The 22,734-nt window shown below is 41.5% G+C and overlaps 1 protein-coding gene across 2 annotated transcripts in view; it reads left to right on the top strand.

Moving 5' to 3' along the window:
• schip1 (schwannomin interacting protein 1) overlaps positions 1–22,734 on the top strand; it is a 257,075-nt gene that overhangs the window by 200,290 nt on the left and 34,051 nt on the right. The window contains exons 1-2 of one of the 2 annotated variants that reach the window (XM_077566206.1): positions 3,039–3,565; positions 9,288–10,058. In XM_077566206.1, the coding sequence (XP_077422332.1) occupies positions 3,557–3,565; positions 9,288–10,058 (780 nt within the window). In that variant the 5' untranslated portion in view covers positions 3,039–3,556. Of the gene's footprint in view, positions 1–3,038; positions 3,566–9,287; positions 10,059–22,734 lie in introns of those variants that run through there. The other variant, XM_077566205.1, reaches the window with a different exon arrangement.

Here is a 22,734-nt window from a genome sequence, read left to right as displayed (position 1 = left end):
GAAGCCCCACTGGTCTAAATATGGTATTCTGGTTAATACTGCGTTAGTGGAATATGAGTTAAACAGCAAAATCCAGCCGTTTTTATCCATCTCACCGGGCGGCCATTTTGCCACTTACTGTCGACTGAAGATGACATCACTGTTGCTCAGGTCTCAGATAACCAATCACAGCTCAGCTTCAGAAAATAGGTGAGCTGTGATTGGTTGTTGCTTGAGCCCTGAGCAACATTGACAGCAAGTGGCAAAATGGCTGCCCCCTGAGATGGATAAAAATGGTTGGATTTTGCTTCCTAACTCTTATTCCACAACTGTAATATTAATCAGAATGTAATGCTTAGACTAGTGAGGTCACATATAACATATTGTCCCCAAAAAAATTTGACTTCCACTTTAAAGAAAATATATAATAATAATAATAATAATAAATGAGGAAATTGGTTATGGAAGTAGGGCAGCACGGTGGCTGACTGGTTAGCACGTCCGCCTCCCAGTGCAGAGGACGTGAGATCGAGTCCGGGCTTCGGCCTTCCTGGGTGGAGTTTGCATGTTCTCCCCGTGCTTGCGTGGGTTTTCACCGGGTACTCCGGTCTCCTCCCACATTCCAAAGACATGCATGGCAGGTTAATTGAACACTCCAAATTGTCCATAGGTGTGATTGTGAGTATGGTTGTTCGTCTCTGTGTGCCCTGTGATTGGCTGGCAACCAGTTCAGGGTGTACCCCGCCTACTGCCCGAAGCCAGCTGGGATAGGCTCCAGCACCCCCGCGACCCTAGTGAGGAAAAGCGGTCAAGAAAATGGATGGATGGATGGATGGTTATGGAAGTGTCCAACAAAATGATCAAAATATAGTCTTGATCATTGTTGTTTGTTTTGAATCCACACCAAAATTCAATGGTTTGTTCCTTGACCTTCACTCTCCCCCTTCATAAATTATCATAGAAGTCATTTAAGATGTATTTCATAATCCCAACTACCTGAAACTTTAGAAGTTGGGGTTTAAAATCGTTCTCGTACTGAACCACCGAGTTTCATGGAACTCCGTCATGTACTTTTAGAACCCCCCATAGACTAAGCAAAAAATAGAATGAAAAAGGGAAGCCATCTTGAGCATGTACAGTATGTGTGCAGGAATGAACAATGTCTTGACACATAAGTGCCAATGAATTGTCCTGAGAGCATCTAAACTTTCGTTGCTCACATTCTGTCAAGATGAAAAAAGGAAAGTGCCCTCAGACGACTTTACCACTCTTCACTTTTCTTGGCTATTGCCAAGTACTGTTTGGGGAATCGGGGAGAGAAAGTGGAGAGGAGGAGTGGACCGCCTGATAAGAGAGTAGAAAGCATGAGAGACGGCGAATGGAGTGTCAGCACTAGTGTGGACTCCTGCTGTCTTTACTTTTGGGCCGAATCCCAGTTGCTTGCGTCCCCACTGTAATGCGAGCAGAAGCCCAGTCAGTGGTCTTTGAAGCAGCAGACCGTTATTACAGGGATGAACTCTGTTGCTGTTTTACATTCAGCACACCGTAACTGAGGACTGCTCATGGGCCCCAAACAAATACAAATCTTTGCCGGCAACGTGCGCAGAGCAGAAGCTGAGTGACTCGCCGAGAGATTCCCGGCACAGCGGCACTCGGGGGATGCTGATCCAATTCTTTAATCATTATCTTGTAAATGCGTGGGTTCACGGAGAGGCGAGCCTGGTGAAATGTTTGGGATAAGGGCCCCCTGATGCCCCCTTATAGTTGTACATTGTTGCAAAGACAACTTTAACAACATTTGTCTGTCTATAAAGTCAGTCGGCGAGCTGAGTTGGGTTTAAAGTTACCAGACACAATAAAATGAATTAAGCAGTCAGAGAAATGGAAAATAGAAAACAGAATATTTTCCAGCTTGGTAGCATTTTTACCAGTGTGTTGATATCTTGATAATCATATACCAAAAATAGTCGTACGGGTCACATTCTGATGAAAACACAAACATTTTGGTTTCTTATTATCACAGTTTTCCAAATTCCAATTCAGGTGGATTTTTTACGGCTTAACTCATATTGCACAAACGTAATAATAATCAGGATGCCGTGTATAGACGAGTAATAAAATAAAAAATAAAACATATTTTTGTCAAGGTTGACTTCTCTTTTAACAAAAAACAAATATTTTTAGACTCTTTGCAAACCTGACATGTCTGTAAACATAACTGACAATTTAGACTTTGATGAATCTACCATACATGTTTTTGAAAACAATGAAGACAGTTTCATCATTTTTTTTCCCAACCAACTGCTGCTGTTTTTCACTGTCTACCTCAGGGATGGGCAACTGGTGGCTCGTGGGCCGCATGCGGCCACACACCAAACTCTGAGTAGCCTCTCGAGTCATCTTTAATCCTCAAAAAATATATATATATATCAAATATGTTGATAAACATAATTGTGTGGGTTTTTTTCCAGAAAAGAGATAAATGGGGGCAAAAAAAATCCTCGAAAAATAAAGGATGAAAAACAAAAAATAATAAATATTTAAAAAAAATATATATATATATATATATATATATATATATATATATTATAATAAAAATAAATGAGGGGAAATATCTGCACAATATAGTGATAATAATCATATTGTGATAATATTGTATCGTTATGTTTGGATATCATTACATCTCTAGTATTTTTTGTTGTTGTTTTAAGATTAGGATTTGAAGTGTGTGGTCCTATATGATCCCCCCACCCCCACCCCTCCCAGTAGCACTGGTGAAAAATTGTTGTCCCCTCCAGCATTTAAGTTGCCCATCTCTGGTCTACTTCTATTTAATTTATAATAATAATAAAAGAAAAGAAAGAAAAAAGACGCAGCATTTTTGTTGTAATTGAGTCCAAATAGTGAATGAAATAACACGTGAGAGTAAGGCTCTAAATTCAGAACAGAAGAAGGGTTTAATAATTCACCCAAATAGTTTCCTCTCCCTCACCCCTCCCTCTTCTTCTCTGCTTCCCTCGCTCTCTCCCTCTCCCCTCCCTCCCTCTCCCTCTCTCTCTCTCGACCATTTGCAAGGTCGGTGCTTGTCTTGTGTCGTCACTTTCTCGCAGAGTCCAGACGTGCACAGAAGCGGATTTATTTGGGTTTTTTTTGGAGGGTTGGTCTGCAAGATCGTGTTCCCTAACTTCAGTTGTAAAGGACCGTTTGAGCGTGCGTGGGCTCTGAAGACGCTCCCCGCTTTCCTTCCTTCCACTCCACGAGGACGCACGGAGCTCGGGCGCGCATGAAAGCAGCGAACCCTTTTGGATTTCAAATCATAACCTCCTTATTTATCCATCCATTCGCGTTTTCTCCCAAGCGTGAACACTAGCACGGCGATGCCGCGACCCAGATGTCCTCTTCCTCGCCTGGCTGTCTGTCATTTCGGTGGCCGAGCCGGCACCGCCAGCAGCCGCCTTTAGGATACATCATCAGCTGCTGCCGCTGTTGGGAGACAAGTGGGGGAGAGCCTCGTAGCTGCGATTTGTACACTTTGACAATGTCTTGAGACGCGCGGCGGGGGGTGAAAGCTTGCAAGATGATGACAGTGAGTAGAAATCCGAGTCCAATTTGCACTAGCTTGCATGCATGCCGGGGAAGGTATAGCGCTCATATGGGCGTTTCTGTCACTGCCGGTGTGTGCATGCGCGCGCGTGTGTGTATGTTGAGGGTGTCAGTTTCCTCTTGGGAGTTTTTTTTTTTTTTTTTTAAGGAACATTACATCATAACTGTACTCTGAATGACTCTGCAAATTGGGTTAGAAGGAGATGCGCCTTTTTCATTGAGAAAGGTGCAGGAGGTGATGTCACGCGTGTCACTAGGGCGGATACGACCCCCACCCCCACCCCCACCCCTCTTGTTTTGTGCAAAACGCAAACGAGTCGCAACGAAGAGCCCCCTTCTAATTTGGGGAGGGGTGGCGAGGGGGTAGGTGCAGCTGTCAGTGTGCATGCAGCCAGTTTAGGTGCATGGCCAAACAAAATCCAGGCTGCTTGTGTGTACGTGTGCGTGTGTGTGTGTGAGTGTGCGCGTGTGTGTTAATCCTACAGCGGATCAGCTTTACAGCTCCAGGATACCGTCTTGCAGCGAGCGCCTTTCCTCCCTCTCTCTCTCACTCTCTCTCATAAACAAGCACTTTAACTGATTACAATATTGCATTCGAGTTCATGCGACCAATTGTACGCTCTTATTGGTTCATACACAATTTTTTGGGGGGGCGAGTCAGACGCTTTTCTGTTTGGAGGCTGCACAAATCGGATTACGACTTTTTTTTTTTTGGCGCTTTGGAAGGAAAGCAAAGCGGTCTTCTCACTTTTTGAGAACCTTAAAAAAAAAGGGGTTCTGTATGTAGTTGTTGCAGCACCAACGTAAAGATTTCCATAGCCAAGGGGAGAGCAGCACCACATAGGGATGGTGACTTGCATGGTGCGTTTGGTGACCAGGTTGATTTCAGCATTGCACAGTTGTTAGTTTACAGTCAAAATAATCCTTCTATGAATGCAATAACCTTCAAATGTGGCAGTTTGTGGACGTTGGCAGTAAAAATGTCAAACGCAGAGGGCAAGGAGTCCCTTGTAAAACATTTACACACATACATCAGGGATCCACCCATGTGGGGGGAATGGGGGGGGGGGGGTGCATGGCGGTTACTGCAATGATGCTTTGCTTTAATGGGAAAGCATTTAGCTCCAGAGAGACCAGTGTTTGTTGTCACGCGGGTAAGTTGTCACATTGCAATTATGTTCTCCACCAGAGGGCGCAACTAAAAAGTGGAATACAAGTTTTCTTCCGATACATGATCACGGGTCGTGAAGAGAATAGAGCACATTGTGAGCTGACAGTTAATCATTTTTGCACAATCCAAAGTCAAATTTGTTAACTTTTTTTTTTTTTTTTAAATTAATCAAGCGTCATCCCATATAGAAATTCTAGCAGCAATTCATGTGGCCTCGTTTAGAGGAGAGATTTGGGCATCTTGTCATGCCTCGGTCATTGCTCTGTTTTAAGATATCTTTAAAGTAGAGTTAGGAATAGCCAACGTGGTAGTTTGGGGCAATATGTCTCAGTCATTCGGGGGTTAGTTGTCACATATACAAGGAATCGGCTAATAAAAAAAAATGCACCTCTGGCAACTCGGTCCGTTACATATGCCAAAATATGCCATTCAGATAATTAGTCTGACTCGTGAAGAAGTTGTTTTTTTCAGGTTTACTTTGGGTATTAAAAATTGATCTTCAAGTTGTTGTTGGAACTTCAGTAGGCTATATCCACATTTCAAGACTGACTTAAGTTTCGTGATGGAGCAATGCTTTCTTTTTTGTAATTTAATTTAATCTTGAATGTTCAGTTTAAGGAAGACAAAATTATGCTCAGTTCTAATTGGCAATGATGCACTCATTGCAGAAACAGTGAACCTGCCTTAAATTAAACTTAAAGATCTGTCTGTGAAAGTATTAGAACTGCACTATGTCATATTGAGAGGTGTTTCTAATGCATAGTATATTGTCTCTCAATATTGGTAATGGAAGTAGTGGAACCGTATTACATCTTACTGAGATGTGTTTTTGGTGTGTCAGAAAAGTTCCAGGATCTATGCCACAAAAGATTACTTCCAACCATCCATCCATTTACGGAACTCCGACCCAAATTACGGGTTTAATTGAGTTCATCACCTGAGACGAGGCAGAACAACTCAAGATTGCTTCACTATAACATTGCGCCTTCTCACAACTCCCTGAGCATCTGACAGTTCCTGGCAGAGAGGAACATTGGCTGGCTGGATTCACTTTCCTAACTAGCCGTGATTTTATTTATTTTTTCCATTTTCCCATGCTTAAGATGGTTATCAAAGGGACCCTTTTTGAAGATGTAGACAACATCAAGATAGCTATCACAATGGAGTCGCATGGGATTCCCAAATTATTTTTTCATTAGCTTACAAAGGAAAAACTCATACTTTAGATTTGAGCTATATTCTTTGTGACACCAGTCAGTCCTGGAACTTTTCCGATGCACCTCACATCCAGCATTAACCATCAGAATTGGTATTAAAAGCGTTAAAAGTACATGATAGTGAGAGGTGTTTGTCATACTGTACACTATACATCTCAGTCATGGAGCCAAAATGGTGGGCAAAATATTAGAAACAGCTGTCATTATGGCTAAAAAAAAAATCATCTTATCTATAAATCTTTATTGTCCTATGGTTTATTCTTTTTTAAGACAAAAAAAAAGGTTATTCTGAGAAAGGTTTCAGTTGTCGCCAAAACTAGTCAAGGTAAAACACAACCTTTTTTTTTCTTGAAAAACAGAAAGAAAAAAAACATAGGAGCTGTCATTATGATTCAATGTGGTTACACAAGACTGAAAAAGACAATAATGAACATTGTTGAAGGAATACTTCCAGCCCCTGCGGTGAATCCTATTCTATTACAGTGCAGGTGTCCCTAATGAAGTGTCTGGTGGCTGTAAATTTCCTCTCCTACCCAGAAGGCTTGATGTAACCATGCTGGAAATGATGACTAATATTTTTATTATGTTTTGCCTCTGCGACAGACAGACGTTCCTACTGGAAGCAGTCATAAGCGGTCATAGTCCATCTTCATGTATCATTTTGTTTTTCAGAACTCCTAATGTAGTTCTCTTAGGAAAGATGTCATAAAATTTGTGGCCGCGCCGCACAGAAATTTGGCACCTCCCTGACGGATGCGAGGGAGCGCTCGGGTCGGGTGGAGATCTGTGAAGGGTTGTAAACAGTGACGACGTTTTCATTACCTGTGAACTAATCAGTCAGGTGGTGATTGCGGAAAGAAGGGCGGGGGTAGGGCAGAAAGTCAAGGTTACGCTACAGCTCGGCAGTCGCTGGACCGTGTCGTTGTGTTGAATGTGTTCGCGTCACTCACTCGAACCCGTTGTAACACTCTGATAAGTCTCTGCGGACTGGTCGTGCTGTTGTAGAGTTTGGTTACCGTGCTGAGGTTGCAGCTATGTGCGCTCTTTGTTTGTGTGTCGGCTCACTCCAAAAAGACAAGGATCGGTGGTCCCAAAGAGGCTGGGCTGCAAAATTATGAGCAGACAGGAAGTTCCTGCTGGACAGGAAGTGAGAAGTATGAGGCGGCTGGACTCAAGCTGCCAAGCAGATTTAGTCAGCGCTGAGTGTCCTTCGTTACAACGCCAATGGTTCAGGAACATACAGTACCTAAAATATTTTGGTCCAAGAAAAGAATCCAATAATTAGCTTGGAGTGCAATAATTACTTTCATGGGGTATATTAGTGTAGATTGTCCCTTAAAGCAGTGGTCCCCAACCACCGGGCCGCGGACCTGTACCGGGCCGTGGGCACCTTTGGACCGGGCCGCGTCGGGCCGCACAGTTGAAAGAATAAAAAAAACTTACTGTACTTTCGGTTAATTGATTAGCCGAGGCTTAAAAATATTTTCTTTTGAAAAGTGACCAGATTCTCTCTGTTTACGACGGACTCTTGACACATGTCAAGATGCTAATTATCTCACATATTTTGTTACCCTTGTTATGGTAGTGGACTTGCGTTTGTTGTCGTAGCCTTTTATTAATCAGCCGACGAACAGCAAAAAAGTGTTCTAACATTTGGGTTTAATTTAATTTGAACAAGTGCTCTAATTTGAACATCTTTAGGGTTTTGCATATTCATATACACACTTCCAAGCAGAAAAGTACAAAAAGAGGTACAAAGGTCCTGCTAATGTATTCTTGGCACGTGAAAATCAGAATTTGGAAATATATCAGAAGCTCCAATGATTTAGTACAGCATACCTGCTATACTCAGATTTCTGAAGCAGTGTACTATTGAAAAGGCTCAGAACAGATGAAAACCATTCAGGTTTGGATTTAAAATTGGTGAAGCACAGTGAAATAATTGTCAGCACATCTGCCTCACAGATAGGATGGTTCGCTTTTTGAATTGTCTTCCTGTGTTGAGATTGCCTGTCGCTAGCCTATAAGCATAAAGTTCCGAAAAAGTTCAAATACTATGCTATAGCTAGCTGGCTAGGGTGACCAGATTTTCAAAATTAAAAACTAAGGCTCTACAATTTCGTTGAGAATCAAATACAGTACACAATAAATTATCACCAGGAAATATTTATAACAAATTGAATCGCTAGTCAATCTGGTTGTGGTATTACTTAAGCTAACGCTAAATCTATCTTGGGTTGACAGTTCAACAGGTGTAAATAATCAATCCACTCACCATTATCCAACCTTTTTTGCTCGGTCCCGGCAGCTACTGGACGCTGGCTGTGCTGTTTACCTCGCGCCTGTCCTGCATCGTAACACTGGAAAAGCTCAGTTTGCGTTGGGTCTGACCGGCAGCCGCAGCATTAGGCTAGTAGGAGTCCCGGTGTTGTAGTCCAGGGTATACGCGGGTATACGGAGAGCCAATCAGGAGGCAGAGTAGGCCACCATTGAAGAAATTTAGCTCAGGTGAACTGATCTGCCCTCGTACACTTGAGTTACTTGATCGCGACGTTGGTTCAATTCCCGGGGTGGACGCTGCCGGCTACGCACGAACTACATGCTCTAGTTAAGTTTTATATTATTTTTAAGAACGGGTAAATTAAAACACAAGAATGGGGACAAATAGCTGAAGACAGCACAAAGTAAAACTGAAGTCGGTTTTTCACTATTTTTGTTCATTGTTCACTAAATATTGTAATTTGTTTTATAACATATACTTTATGCTTGCCTCAGGATAAATACATTTTATATTATTTCAAGCTGCTTGTGTTACCAAACTGCTCTTAACAAGTCATGATAATTTTAGTATTGTGAGCAAGTACAAATGACAGATTTTTAATTCGCCATTTCTAAAAGGACGCTTTTCTTGACTACTTTAAAAAAAAAAATGAATATTAAGAGGAGACACACTTCTCCAGGGGCCACTACACCACTGAGTAGGACTCTATTTCCCATGATTCTTAGACATGAAAGCAGGAAGTAGTTCTAGTTCCGATGTGACGATAACATGGATGGATGACGGATGCATTGGCTCCATTGTGGCTCAAAGGTGCTTCTTTTGTACCCTTGACATTTGCTTTGTTAGGTTTGGATCAACACCTTTCTGATACTAGAAAAGATGCAAACAGTTCCCTGAGAGACCAATCATTATCTCCACAGGGTACATTAGTGTTGACAGTTTCATTCAGTGACACATGGAGGGTCATTCTGTATTTGTACATATCCTCTCTACTGTTTCCGTCTAACGCCGTTTGACTTCCTTTGTGTTGCTCCAGGATTACCGGGAAGATGGCATGGACCTGGGGAGCGACGCGTCCAGTCGCTCCAGCTCAGAGTCCAACTCCAACAAAGTTACTCCCTGCTCCCCTTCTCCTGACCTGCCCACGCTGGATGACTACAAATCGTCCCCTTCTCTGGACCTTGTCACCCTTGAGGACTATGAGGAGGACGAGGACTACCAAGAGTACAAGAAGAAGGTGATGGAGGAGTGGGAGAGCGAGTACGGAGACGAATGCGTCTCTCCGCAGGCTCCCGGTCAGGAAGAAGGCGGAGGTAGTGTGGTGGAGGTCGGCGAGGGCTACAGGAAGACCAGCCGCGGCCTTGGCCAAGAATTGCAGGATGTGAAGTCTGTTCCGCCGCTTCCGGCCCCCGGCGGACGCACCACCGCCACCACCATCGCCGCCATACCCGATGAACTCAAACAAAACGGGAATGTGGTTTTGCCTCGCAGCAACCCGCTCCACTCCCCTGGTACACCACAGGCGGGACTCACAGGGACTCCCAAGCCCAGGCACCAAAGCTTCAGTCAAGGCAGGGGGAGCCGCAGCACCGGCGGGGGCGGCGGAGGTGGAGGAGGAGGCGGTGTTGGGACTGTGGGACGTATGGGGGGTTACAGAGAAGAGGAAGGTGTAGAAGAAGAGACTCTGCCCACCATGGACTGGGCAGCCCTGGAACGGCACCTGGCAGGGTTGCAGTGCCGAGAGCAGGAGAACCAGAACCTCAATTACAACCAGAACCACAACGCCGGCAAGACCAGCTACACCTCAGTGAGTGTCAATTTCTCTTTCCTTATGTTCTCCCGTTTCTCTTGTGTGCATCAAAGGCTTTTTCACGCACACTTTTCCGTGTTCCCAAGCTCTGGTGGGCCGCTCTAATCCAGCACTTATCCGTGTCAGATGGACTCCGGATACACAAGGTTAGGTTAGCTGGAGTGAAGAACAGGGATTAGTGAGCTAATGTAGCGCTAAGCTATGTTGACCCGGCTATTAACCTGGCCGTCATGGAAGTCGGGGCTGCACAGCTGGAAGGAAGTGAAGGCTGCAGGAGGCACCGGGGAAGGATGTGACTCAATGGGTCCGTAAGAGGAAACACACACGGCCGGACTGAAAGCTGATGGGCTTTGCCTTAGCATGACGGGTCTTGTGTAGGCGACTTTAGGCGTGTGTGTGCAAACAGTACATTTTTTAGAGTACATTTTTTAGAGTACATTTTTTAGAGTACATTTTTTAGAGTACATTTTTTAGAGTACATTTTACTCTTAAAAAAAAAAAGAAAAAGAAGAGAGCAAGAGAGTCTGTTTGGTCCCACTCTAAACAGAATACAATTTACACTTGGAAGAGAGTAAATTTTACTCAAAGTATTTTTACTGTGTACGAGAGGATTGGCCTATCCTATGACAAAAACCTAGTAAAGGTTTTTTATCACTCAGAAGTAAATTTTAAGTACATTTTATTAGTATATTTTTTTTAAAAGTTACACAAAGGTTGAGGAACGAACTCACGACCTTCAGCTTGGCAGATGGCCACTCTTACTGTTTGCTAGTATCCAAAAGGAGACCAAAAACATTATCTCGTAGACAAAATATTAATCTCTTTCAAGTGTAAATTTTACTCTGTTCAGAGTGGGACCATATAGACTCTTTTTTTTAGAGCAAACTGTACTCTACAAACTTCACGTTACTGTGAAGGTATTTGGTCAAATGGCCGTTTCACCTACAGGAAGTCCAAATATAGTAGTACCTTGAAATGTAAGTTTAATTCATTCAGTGATCACGCTTGTAACTCAAATCATTCCCATCTCAAATCACTTATCTCCATTGAAATAAATGGAGATGGCAATAATAGAGAAAATAGCACTTTTTCTTGCACTGTAGATGAATTTGGAACTTGTTGGTGAGGTGACTAAAGTCTGACGCACGCAAATGTCCAAAATGCCTTGACAAGATGAAGAATTCGTATTCAAGGGGCATCTTGAACGATTTGAAGATTCAGTTGAAGGAATAACCTGTCAATTCCTTGCTGTGGGTTTGTGGTGCTTCTACCAGTAGATGGCAGTGTTGCATTGGCAGGTTGACAGAGAGGCGCCAGGCCTGGCGTGCCTGCCACAAGGTTTTTAGGATTTACTTGCATTCTCATGAGATCAGTTAGTTGAAATCCCAAGCCTGAATAGATTTGTTTTCTCCAAGGCTCCAAAAGGATGTCCCTTATAAGAAAGGAGCGAGAGAAATTTGTATACAGAGATCTCGTATGTGGCGCCGAGAATCACTAAGTGGCCTTGAATGGGTTTGTTTCAAATGCTGTTACAGCATATCTGGGCTTCTTTTGCTTTGCAAAGCATCAAGGCCTTTTTCTCGGCGCGCACGGACAATAGCTGCAGCCAGTGCCATTGTGAGCATGTTGTGATCCCGGAGAACCCACCGGACCACCACCCCACCCCCCTTGTCTCCCTGAGGTATGTCAGGAATGCAGTGGGAGATGTGAGGAGGGGCGATAAGAGAGCGGAAAGGAGAAGATATCTTAAGGTTGAAGCAGTTCAAGGCCACGTGGCACGAGTATGTGTGTGTGTGTGTGTGTGTGTGTGTGTGTACCTGCTATACTGTATACGCTTCCGGTATATGCTTTCATTTGACTTTTTTATTTAGATGCCAGGGGTCTGCAAAATGGCAATAATAAACCAATTGCTTCGACTCATCTTAACTTCAGGCCACTTAAAATCTCTGGTGGAATTGTAATGTATCATTACACAAATCTGACCTCCCTGCATGAACAAAGTCATATTTTAAGAAACCAAACGTACAGGAATAAAGTAGTTTGTGAAAGATTTACTGGATTAAATGTCCATACTGTACATAATATTAAAGGAGGTTTAGCTGTATTTAACTTTTAATTTCAAGTTAACGCATTTACATTTTTGCACCTTTTGGAACTATTTGTTTTCAAACTTTTATTCAGATAAAATTTTCATTTAGCTCATATGTATAATGTATTTTAATTGAATCATTGGTGTTAATTTAGTTGAAACTGCGTAATGTTACAGTAAATTGTAATAATATTAAATAATTAGGACTAAAACCTCTGCCTCATTTCGAATGAATTGTATTTTAATGTTGGTCATGATGTTGGTACTGACTTTTAATTCTTCATTTCATATATTAACCATTGTTACACATTATTAACATTTTAATTCTTTATATTAACCTTGTCGAAATGTTTTGTGTCCTGTGCAGAGCAGGTGGTGTTGATTTCGGTATAATCTGACCTTAAATTGGGACATACTATTTAGTCAAAAATAGTTCCTTCTCAGCGTTTTGTGCGAAAACACATTTGGTCCTTGAGAACAGAATCTGTTTCGAACACGCACTCCTGACTCCGTTTTCGCCATCTGCTCATGGAAAAGTACCCAGAGATATGTTTTGTCTACAAATAAAAGAGAGAAGGTCTTTTAACTATAAGAAGCCATTGTACACGCGGAAGAGACACATTTCGACGCTCTGAATCCCACCTGTTAAAGTGATGAATTAGAGGCTGTTTGAGTGTCCAGAGATCTCTGTTAGATAAAATCATTTTTGCAAAGGTGTTTTTTCTTACATTAAATCTGTCTTCAAGTTTTGGAACACACAAAGAGGAAATTTATTTTCATTCCTCAACAGTACTTGATGAAAAGATTTAGGCAGCCACTGTTTTGTGAATAAAATTATTTCCAGGATAAAAAGGTGAAATGTTACAAGAATTAGGTTTTATTTTGAAAATCGCATTTTAAAATATGTTTTAAATAAGTTTGTCTTTAATATCATGTTACAACTTTTTGTTGGGAAAAATACGACTTTATTCTTGTAAGTTACAAGTTAGTCTAAGCTCTTGATAGATTGTTGGGTTGTTGTTGTTTTTTGGCTTAAACTATTACTTTATTCTCTGCAATATTTCTCAACTTTTTCAATTCTACACTGCTTTGGGGTGCAAATGGCAGCTAGTTTGCAATATTAGGTGGTGAGTCCTTGAAAAATGTCCCCATATCCTAAAAGTTTGAGAACCCCTTCTGTTTATGATGCAATATACAGTTGACCTGCATAGAGGGAAATCCAGTGAAAGGCATCCCCCGTATCCAAATCTTTCAATCTTCCAACATTTCGATGGTGATAGCTTATCCTGCTGGTGCACTCATGATAAGAAAATAGATAAAAAACAAACTTCCAAGTGGAAAAAAATCTTACATGGATTGTGCTGGGCTGATAAGAAAACTACTGTAGTTTCAGCCACCTGAGATAGGAGATGAGGAGATACTGTGCACTCCACTGGAGAGCGACTTAACAATAACAATATCGCAAACGCAAGTGTTTTTTTAAGGATTCTTTTCCTCTCTGCTTAGTCGGGAAGCCAAGTCTCATCTCCTTGAGTTGACCTTCTGTGAACCCAATGATAGAAGAAAAAAAAAACAGTCTGGTGATGTGCAAAAAGTCAAATGGCATCATGCTGGTGCCATTTGACCCCAAATTTCTGGAAAATTACACTGACCGCAGGACGTCATGCCTTGCCATGCTTTATCCGTTTTTGTTATTGAGGACTTCCAGTTGCTGTCAAAATAATCATACGACAAAGAAAATTAGCAAATATCATCAATGTTACAGACTTTTAAGACTAAGCAATATAACAATACTCACAAGCATATTCTTTATCCTCTGCAAAAAATCACTAATATTACTGATCTGTATGTATGTAGTATTCTGCCCTCTGGTGGCCGAGACCTGCACACCAGAAGGATCTGCACAATGAAATGATAATGCACAAATTGTGTGTTATTTTGCTCATTGAAAAACTCATGACAAATTATTTGTCATTTTGATTGTATTGTTTTTTTTTTTTTATCATATGGCCTTTTTCCACAGCTGTCCAATAAATGAAAATTATATTCAAAAATATTAACAAAAATATCAGTAAATGGGTGTGTTTGCAAGTCCAGTGTATACAAAATAATATAAATATTTTTGATGTGTAAACCTTCAATGAAACAGCTATAATGGATGAACCTTAATTTCTCTTCTATACCAGGGGACTTCTTGCATGTCTTAATCCTTAAATTGGCAGGACTTACCAGTGACCCAAAAGGGAAGAGAAGAAAGTAATGCTTTTAAAATGTTATTAAATATTTAGACACCCGACCTGGTGGGACCTTGCGACTAGACAGTGTGTGTGTGTTTCTGTATGGGTTTGAAGATGTGTGTGCAACATGTCGCTGGTGTTTCTGGCGGGACCCTGACATGCTTCAGGAGAGCTTCAGCAGCCTCAATACAGAACCATCAGCTCGGAGCTTCTAATTTGCTGCGGTCATTTTGTTCCTTGAGGCCAGCTTGGCAAGCGTGCAGACATGTGCGTGTTCGCTCTGACTCTGAGGAAATATGGACGCCAATGTGAAGATCTATTTCCTGTCCACATCTCCATGGCAACAAGGAAAGAGTTAAATGACAGTATTGGACGTAGTTTCACTCTATGAATCAGTGTGGAGTATTTACATTATCCAGTTTGTATGAATGAAGTGTTATCGGTGCAGGTGTGTTTAGCTTGGGTGGAGTTTTAACCGCTCTAATCTCAGCGAGTGCCTCCAGGCTGTGGGAGCGGGTTCGGCTGGGGGATCGGCTGACCTCTTTTTGTCATTTGTTTCTAATGAACTCCGGAGGCGCGTGGCAGAGAGCAGCCCGTCGGGACTTGAACCCCTAACCCGCCGTTAAGCCCCGCGCTGTGGAAAAATCAACAATAATATTATTTTTCCGAGTCGGCTCTCGTTTTTCAGCTCTTCGTTTGCCTGCTTTTTCTCCTACGGACAATCAAGATAATCTCCATGGCTGCAGGTGACTTTTGCCTGCACTATTTGAAAGACGTACTGGGAGGACTGCAGTTCTAAATAAATCGTCAGGCGGAGACTTGTAACAATACGTAAACATCCTAAATCCCAACTCTTTGTAAAATGTCATGTCTGCAGTACAGTTTTAACATTATGGGCCCTATTTTTGTCAGCAAAAGTCTAGCACATGAGCGAAGTCTGACAAGGCGCATTGGATGGAGTTTTCTTTCTTTTGGTGTTTTCCTAGACTTTGCAAAGGTAGATTTGGGCGTAAGGAGAGCGTTTGCGCCGTTGTGGGAAGGAACAAAGCTGACTTCCAGCCAATCGAGGCAAAAAATAATCATTCTTATTAAAATATTTTTAACATTATAAAGATGATAATTTGTTACATACCAGTCTTATTTTAAGGTATCGGTACTCACGGCGAAGACCGATACCATTATCGGCCGCCCTCCTGCTGCCGTTTTACGAACAGGGACAAAAGTGGTATCAAACAGCTGCATGTATTCTGTAAATTCAACTGATTTGCTTTCATTTTTTTACAGGCAACATATAATAATTCCATGTTTCAATAATAAGAATAATAGTTCCAATAAGAATATGATTATTATCATGTTAAAGCATCCAATCATTATCAGTCACTCAGGCTGGAGGTGGTCGCCTCTGAATTTTGTACACGGGGAAAACCCTGGATTGGTCATTTGTACTAGCGATGCACGATAATGCTATTTTCAGCCGACACTGATAAACCAATACTTTAGAAAGTGCCGATGTCGATAACCAATTATTAAGACGATAATTGTTTGCGAAATTAACTTGAATGATGTGTATATAATTTGGTGACTGTTGGTTGTAGTTTTCGAACATGAAGTGATGTGAGTTTTCTTTTTTAAATATATATATATATATATATATATATATATATATATATATATATATATATATATATATATATATATATATATATATAGCAGCATGTACTGAGTTCCTATGAAGAGGAAAAGGTTTAATGTCCTTAAAATCGAACATATTGGAATCGTTCTAAAATTTTCAGAGGTTGAAGTGGGTGTGTCTGGAGACATGCACATGAATTTTGGTAATGATTGATCGCAGTTTGTTGAGCTTTTCTTTATTAGGCGCTAAGTTTAGATTCTCCCAACAACAACTCGGCTTTCTAGTGTCCAAACTATCTGGCAGACTTGAATGAGATTTTCTAATCATTGTACTGCTATCCATAGAGTTGTTGACTAGAGATAAACTGATATGCTTTTAAGTTTTTCAGGGTCGATACTGATTATTATTAGTCAAGGAAGCAGATAACCAATATTTGGAGCCGATACAAACAAAAATACAAACTCCAACTCTTTACTTTGTTTAGCTTTTTAAAGAAGATGTTTATTGAACGACTTTAAAGTTTGCAAAATATTGGAGATTTTTACAACCCTAGTCAATAGATGTCTTTGTTTCAAGTTCAGTTGATCTATTATTGGTCGTATGATTCTTAAAAAAAAAAGGCTGATACCGATGTTAGCCAGAATGCAGAATATCGTTACTGATAATTGACCTGACTGATAATTAGTCCATCCCTACCTGCTGTCAGAGAAAACTGCCAGTATTTCAAACAAAAAACAAATCGATACTTATTGACTTCAGAAAACAAAGTTGAGGCTTTATGGACACTACAGCCCAGAAAAGCAGGAGGAGAACCAAGAGACAAAAGGCAGCGTGAGGTTTGAGAAACCCTGTGATTATGTTGCAGTTCAGCAAAAGGACCAAGCTGGCCTCTCTACAATTACATCATAACTACTCTCAGTTCTCAAGTCCATGCCACGTTGAGGGTGAAAGGTCCAGGAAGGAGAATGAACAGCCAGACAGACGTATGAAGAGAAAAATAATCGAAATGTAACTTGGGGTCAGAGTTCAAGATGGAGTATGTTTGAATATGGCGAGGAAATTGGAGATGAGGGTGGAGGGCTTCAGCCAGGTGTGCAGAACGACCCCTCAGGCTCCGGTTTAACCTTTTCTGCCATACATTGCTCTTCATGTGCGTGTGTGTGTGTGTGGGGGTGTGTTCGTATGTGTGCTACCGGCTGAAACACGTCCGGCCCTCCACCTCATACACTGGCACCGCCTCTGCCTCAGAGTTAAGCTGTCTCCAAACGCACACATTCTCATACACGCACGCCTTATCAGATGAAAGGATTTCTTTTCCCCCTCATGGTAGTCTGACAGTCTGCCGACGTTGATGCAAGGTTTTTCACAATTTTTTTTTTTTTTGTCAGTGGACTATTTTTCATCTAACTTTAACCTTGGATTCCTCACAGGCAGCCGGGCACATAACTCAGGTAAAGCTTACTTTGACTTTTTGTATTATTGAACCAAAAGAGAAATGAAAAACTTCAGGATGTTGGGATGATTTAAGGACGCGTCTATGGGCAAAAAGTCTGCCGCAGATTATCATAGCTTCAGGCTCCGCATTCTTCTGTTCTGACACGTTGTCTGTTGAGGTGGTGTGTACAAAGGTAGCCATGTGTGCGCACTTGTGGATGTAAACTACAGCCGGCTTAGTCATCAAATATGCAACACGCGTGTATTTGAATGCTGCTTTAAATAAGCAGCAAGTGCTGCACCTATTTTGAATGTCTTTTCATCCAGTGCAGCACTGCTCAGTTCTGACATCCAAAGTGAAACTCTAGATAGAAAATTAAGATTATGTTGTTGATTAAGGAACATAAATGGGAAACGTTGTGTGTGTTGATTTGGGATTTTAATAAGTGGTGGACATTGGGGATGTTTTCAAGCAACAGTGTAGTATTCTGGGTTATTATAGTTTGGGAATTTTCATTTTAGTTCGTTTTTATTTTGTTTTGAGTTTTGGTTTTTTAAATTGAGTTAGTTTTAATTAGTTTTCAGGGTGTTTCTGTTAGTTATTTAAAAATGCTTAATTTTAGTTTAGTTTTAGTTAGTTTCAGTATCAGTTTTAATTTTGTTTTGTTTTTATGTGTATTATTTGTGTGCAGAGGTGGCAAATCCAGGTCCATAATGTAAAAACAAAACCCGGCCACAGTTTGGCTTTTGCCATTGATGCTAGCTAGCTAATTCCCTAGCAGGTAAACGAGCACCATGGAAGCTAGCCAGGGAGCTGGCTAGCTAGCTAGCACCTGGCGTTAAACCCAAACTGTGACAGAGTTTTTGCTTTCCGGACCTGTATTTGCCACCTCTGCTTGTGCGCAAAGTTTAATAAACACCATGGTAAAATGGGAAAACTAATTTCTTACCTAGCGTTGCATTTCGTTGTCGCCTCGGAGCGACGTCATCTGAAGGTGCTTTTCTATTGGCTGCTGCTAGATGACGTCACTTCTGTGTGACACTTTCAAACGTCCTTAAAATCACATTTAAAATCATCCCCAAAGGCTCATGCATTTAATTACCAAAGACTAAAACGGAGGACATTTTTGCTATAAATATATTTAGTTTTAGTTAGTTTTGTAAACATAAAATTTTAGTTTCAGTTTGTTTTAGTAAAAAACAAATTTTAAAAAAAGCTTTTTCGTTTTTATTTTATTTCGTTAACAAAATTGCTTTTTGAATTTTTGTTTTCATTTTTTCGTTAGTTTTCGTTAACTAAAATAACCTTGGTGGCTATTATCCAAATAATTACATAGCTGGATAGTCCTCATCAGGGGCTTCAAAGTGCGGTTTGTGGAAGAATGATTTATAGGAGTGATGATGTTTCAATCACGAGTGTTACGGCAACAAAGCATGCTGGGAAAGCCTGTTGCTGTGTGGCAATCATAAAGTTAGCGTCGGTATGCTTTGTAAGCGCACCGGAAGTGGTGTGAATTTGATTCAAATAAGAGCGCTAACAGGAAGTGCTAAGTTAGCTGCTCCAGTATTGCTGACTTTGCAGCGTTTGATGAAGTATCTCATTATTTTGTACTCTTGCCTATTGGTCCCTTTTCGTCCGTTTGTCCATATGTAGGCCTATCGTTGTCAATTTCAGATTGATACAGCGTATATCTTGATTAAAACGTTTTGAGCTAAAGTGGGCCAGTCTGAGTCATGAAACTCCAGGCCTGAAAAGGAGTCCCACTCCGTCCCTGATAGGTGTTGAATATTAAAAGATTTTGAAAGGATTTGTAAGTATAAGAGCGTGACAGGCCATGACACAGACAAACTACCTTAAATGGGTAAAAATCACTGAACTATGGCCAATGCAGCTTGTCTGCTATGCGTTTTGATGGCTGCTTACTTTGTGGGCTAAACCATTGTGCTCTTGCTCCACTATTATATTTGGGATGATGAATATACAACACGACAAAATAAACTGACCTAAAAAGCTCACAGGGTCGTGAAGTTCGGTTTTAATAATGGGAGGCAGATATCATCTTATCTGCTGTCAAAGTTCACTTTTTTATTCAGCCTGATAAGCATTCGACCTCCTAACATGTAAACAAACTGAAAACATTGTTGCACTGATGAGTCAGTGTGAGTAATCTAAGGTGTGGCCAAACTACAAAACTTAATCTGGGTGATCCTCCTGCTAGTCCTCAAAAGTTACACTTAACGCACCCTCTGATTCATACAACCGTGATTCACCCTCTCATATCACAGCAAGGTGGTAGCATGACCCTGTTTTCACGCCGAAGGATGCTAATGTGAAAGACCTCATTTGTTGATATGATGTCACACTCTTCACAGCTACACGCGCAATGTGGACACATTGTATCACTACATCAGCCTTTAAAACACAACATGAATCCATTGTGAACCCTCTCCTCTATTTGGCCCCCCTCTCACTCTCCCCCCCCCCCCCCCAAACACAGCTTTGCACAAGTCCCGCTTGTAAACTTTGCTAATTGCTCTTTTCTTTCTGTCAGGAAGCATTAAAGCCTAATGTTTTCGCTCGGCCAAAATACAGCGGGAGGTCATTGGATGGAGACCCCCGCCACCGAGTGGGGGCATTCAAAAACACGATCAAAGAGGGCCGCCGGCTGTGAGTGTCAGAGTGCACTGTGGAGGAAATGGGGATTTATTTGCAGCCGCGAGGAGGCGGCCTCTCATGCCGTCGCCTTGACACAAGTCTATACATGCTGAACCGTCCCCAAAGAGTTCCGATGAATACACAAAACACACAAGCCAGCTTAGTAATGGCCAGACGGAGTTCAGTGCATAAAAAGAAAGCTGTGAATTGAAAATAAGGGGTGGGAATATCCACTTAAGCCGAAGGAATGATGCTTATACAGCGGACCTGTGTTCAAGCTGCTTGTGCATAAATGTTCATTTGGGTGGAGCTGCAACTTGAAACTGTTCTTCTCTGTAACTAATTATAGAGTTTTGGTGTGTGGTGCTGTAAACTTGGCGTGTTTAGACGAGGCTAAGAATATAACTAAGTCATGTTTAAAAACACGCACAAAGGCAGTGATCAAAAGGAAGATATTTTTGTCTCAATGTTGTTCTGTGTGTGTACCCTAGCATGCTGAGCGCTTCATCTGTTGCCGTAGAGAAGAACACTTTTATCTCACCGCATGCCCACAGCACAGTCCGCCGTCGATGTTTATGGACACAAAAAAATGGATGGATGGATGGATGGATGGATGAATGGGTCGGGTGGATGGATGGGTTGGGTGTATAGATGGATGGATGGATGGATGGGTTGTATGGATGGATGGATGGATGGATGGACGGATGGATGGATGGATGGATAGATAGATAGATAGATAGATAGATAGATAGATAGATAGATAGATAGATAGATAGATAGATAGATAGATAGATAGATAGATAGATAGATAGATAGATAGATAGATAGATAGATAGATGGATAGATAGATAGATAGATGGGTGTATGGATGGATGGATGGGTTGTATGGATGGATGGATGGATGGATGGATGGATGGGTTGGGTGGATGGATGGGTTGGGTGTATAGATGGATGGATGGATGGATGGGTTGTATGGATGGATGGATGGATGGGTTGGATGGATGGATGGATGGATGGATAGATAGATAGATAGATAGATAGATAGATAGATAGATAGATAGATAGATAGATAGATAGATAGATAGATAGATAGATAGATAGATAGATAGATAGATGGGTGTATGGATGGATGGATGGGTTGTATGGATGGATGGATGGATGGGTTAGATGGATGGATGGATGGATGGATGGGTTGGGTGGATGGATGGGTTGGGTGTATAGATGGATGGATGGATGGATGGGTTGTATGGATGGATGGATGGATGGGTTGGATGGATGGATGGATGGATGGGTTGGATGGATGGATGGATGGATAGATAGATAGATAGATAGATAGATAGATAGATAGATAGATAGATAGATAGATAGATAGATAGATAGATAGATAGATAGATAGATAGATAGATAGATAGATAGATAGATAGATAGATAGATAGATAGATAGATAGATAGATGGATGGGTTGGGTGTATGGATGGATGGATGGGTTGTATGGATGGATGGATGGGTTAGATGGATGGGTTGGGTGGATGGATGGGTTGTATGGATGGATGGATGGATGGGTTGTATGGATGGATGGATGGATGGATGGATGGATGGATGGATAGATAGATAGATAGATAGATAGATAGATAGATAGATAGATAGATAGATAGATAGATAGATAGATAGATAGATAGATAGATAGATAGATAGATAGATAGATAGATAGATAGCGGCTTTGGCATAATTACACTTGAAGTTGCTGTTTAGACTCGTAGCCCCTCCCTCGTGAAGGATGATGTCGACTCACAAGTGTAATTGCCAGCCTGCCAGTCTTTAACCCAGTTGGTAGTCGGTTGGGACACATTTCAAAATGTGAAGTATTACTACAGCCTGGTGGTCACAGCAGGCTCAGTCTTTCCACGACCAACCGCAGGCCTCATTAGAGCAACTCTGGTGAATGAACACACACACACACACACACATACATGCTCCCTTCCTCCCTGTCAGAGCGAGCTCATTACCGCCAGGCTCGCGCCCTCACACTGAGCCAACCTGCTTCGCTATGCAGTGTTTTTGCACTGGCACAAAATGTCAGCGCGCTAAAAGCATCTGGGCTGCCGTCTCTCCCGCTGTGAGGGATGGCGAGGCCGCGAGCGCGCAGGGGGAAGGACGGGAAAGATGGAGAGGAGTCGTGAAAAGGAAGCAAGTGTAGTTGCAGGCAATTGCCAGACAGAGGCAAGGGAATGATTGACAAAAGGAGCAAGCAACATGTCCACAAGATATGTATTTTTATTTTTTTTAAAGGAATGGCTTTTTATTTTTCATTTACTGAGCATGCATCTTAAATTCATTTTAGACGCCAAAGAGGAAAAATTGTAGAAAAGGGGCCTGATTTACCAGTATGATCATAACAAATTCATTCAATTTGCATTTATTTATTTCCAACAAGAAAATATATCCCAATATGGTTTTCTTTCCATAATAAAAGAAAAGAAGTAAAGGAGTGTGACGGAAAGCCAGCCCAGGGCTCAGAGCTAAACCTCTTGAAATTCAAATGCACTAGTCAACTTATTCAAAAAAATAAATAGAATAATAAATAAATAAATAAATAACAAGAATGGCACTCCGGCAGCCTTCCGG

The sequence above is a fragment of the Vanacampus margaritifer genome, chromosome 5 (assembly GCF_051991255.1).
Source record: "Vanacampus margaritifer isolate UIUO_Vmar chromosome 5, RoL_Vmar_1.0, whole genome shotgun sequence".
Taxonomy (NCBI): domain Eukaryota; kingdom Metazoa; phylum Chordata; class Actinopteri; order Syngnathiformes; family Syngnathidae; genus Vanacampus; species Vanacampus margaritifer.
This window is presented reverse-complemented; position numbering and strand designations above follow the sequence as displayed.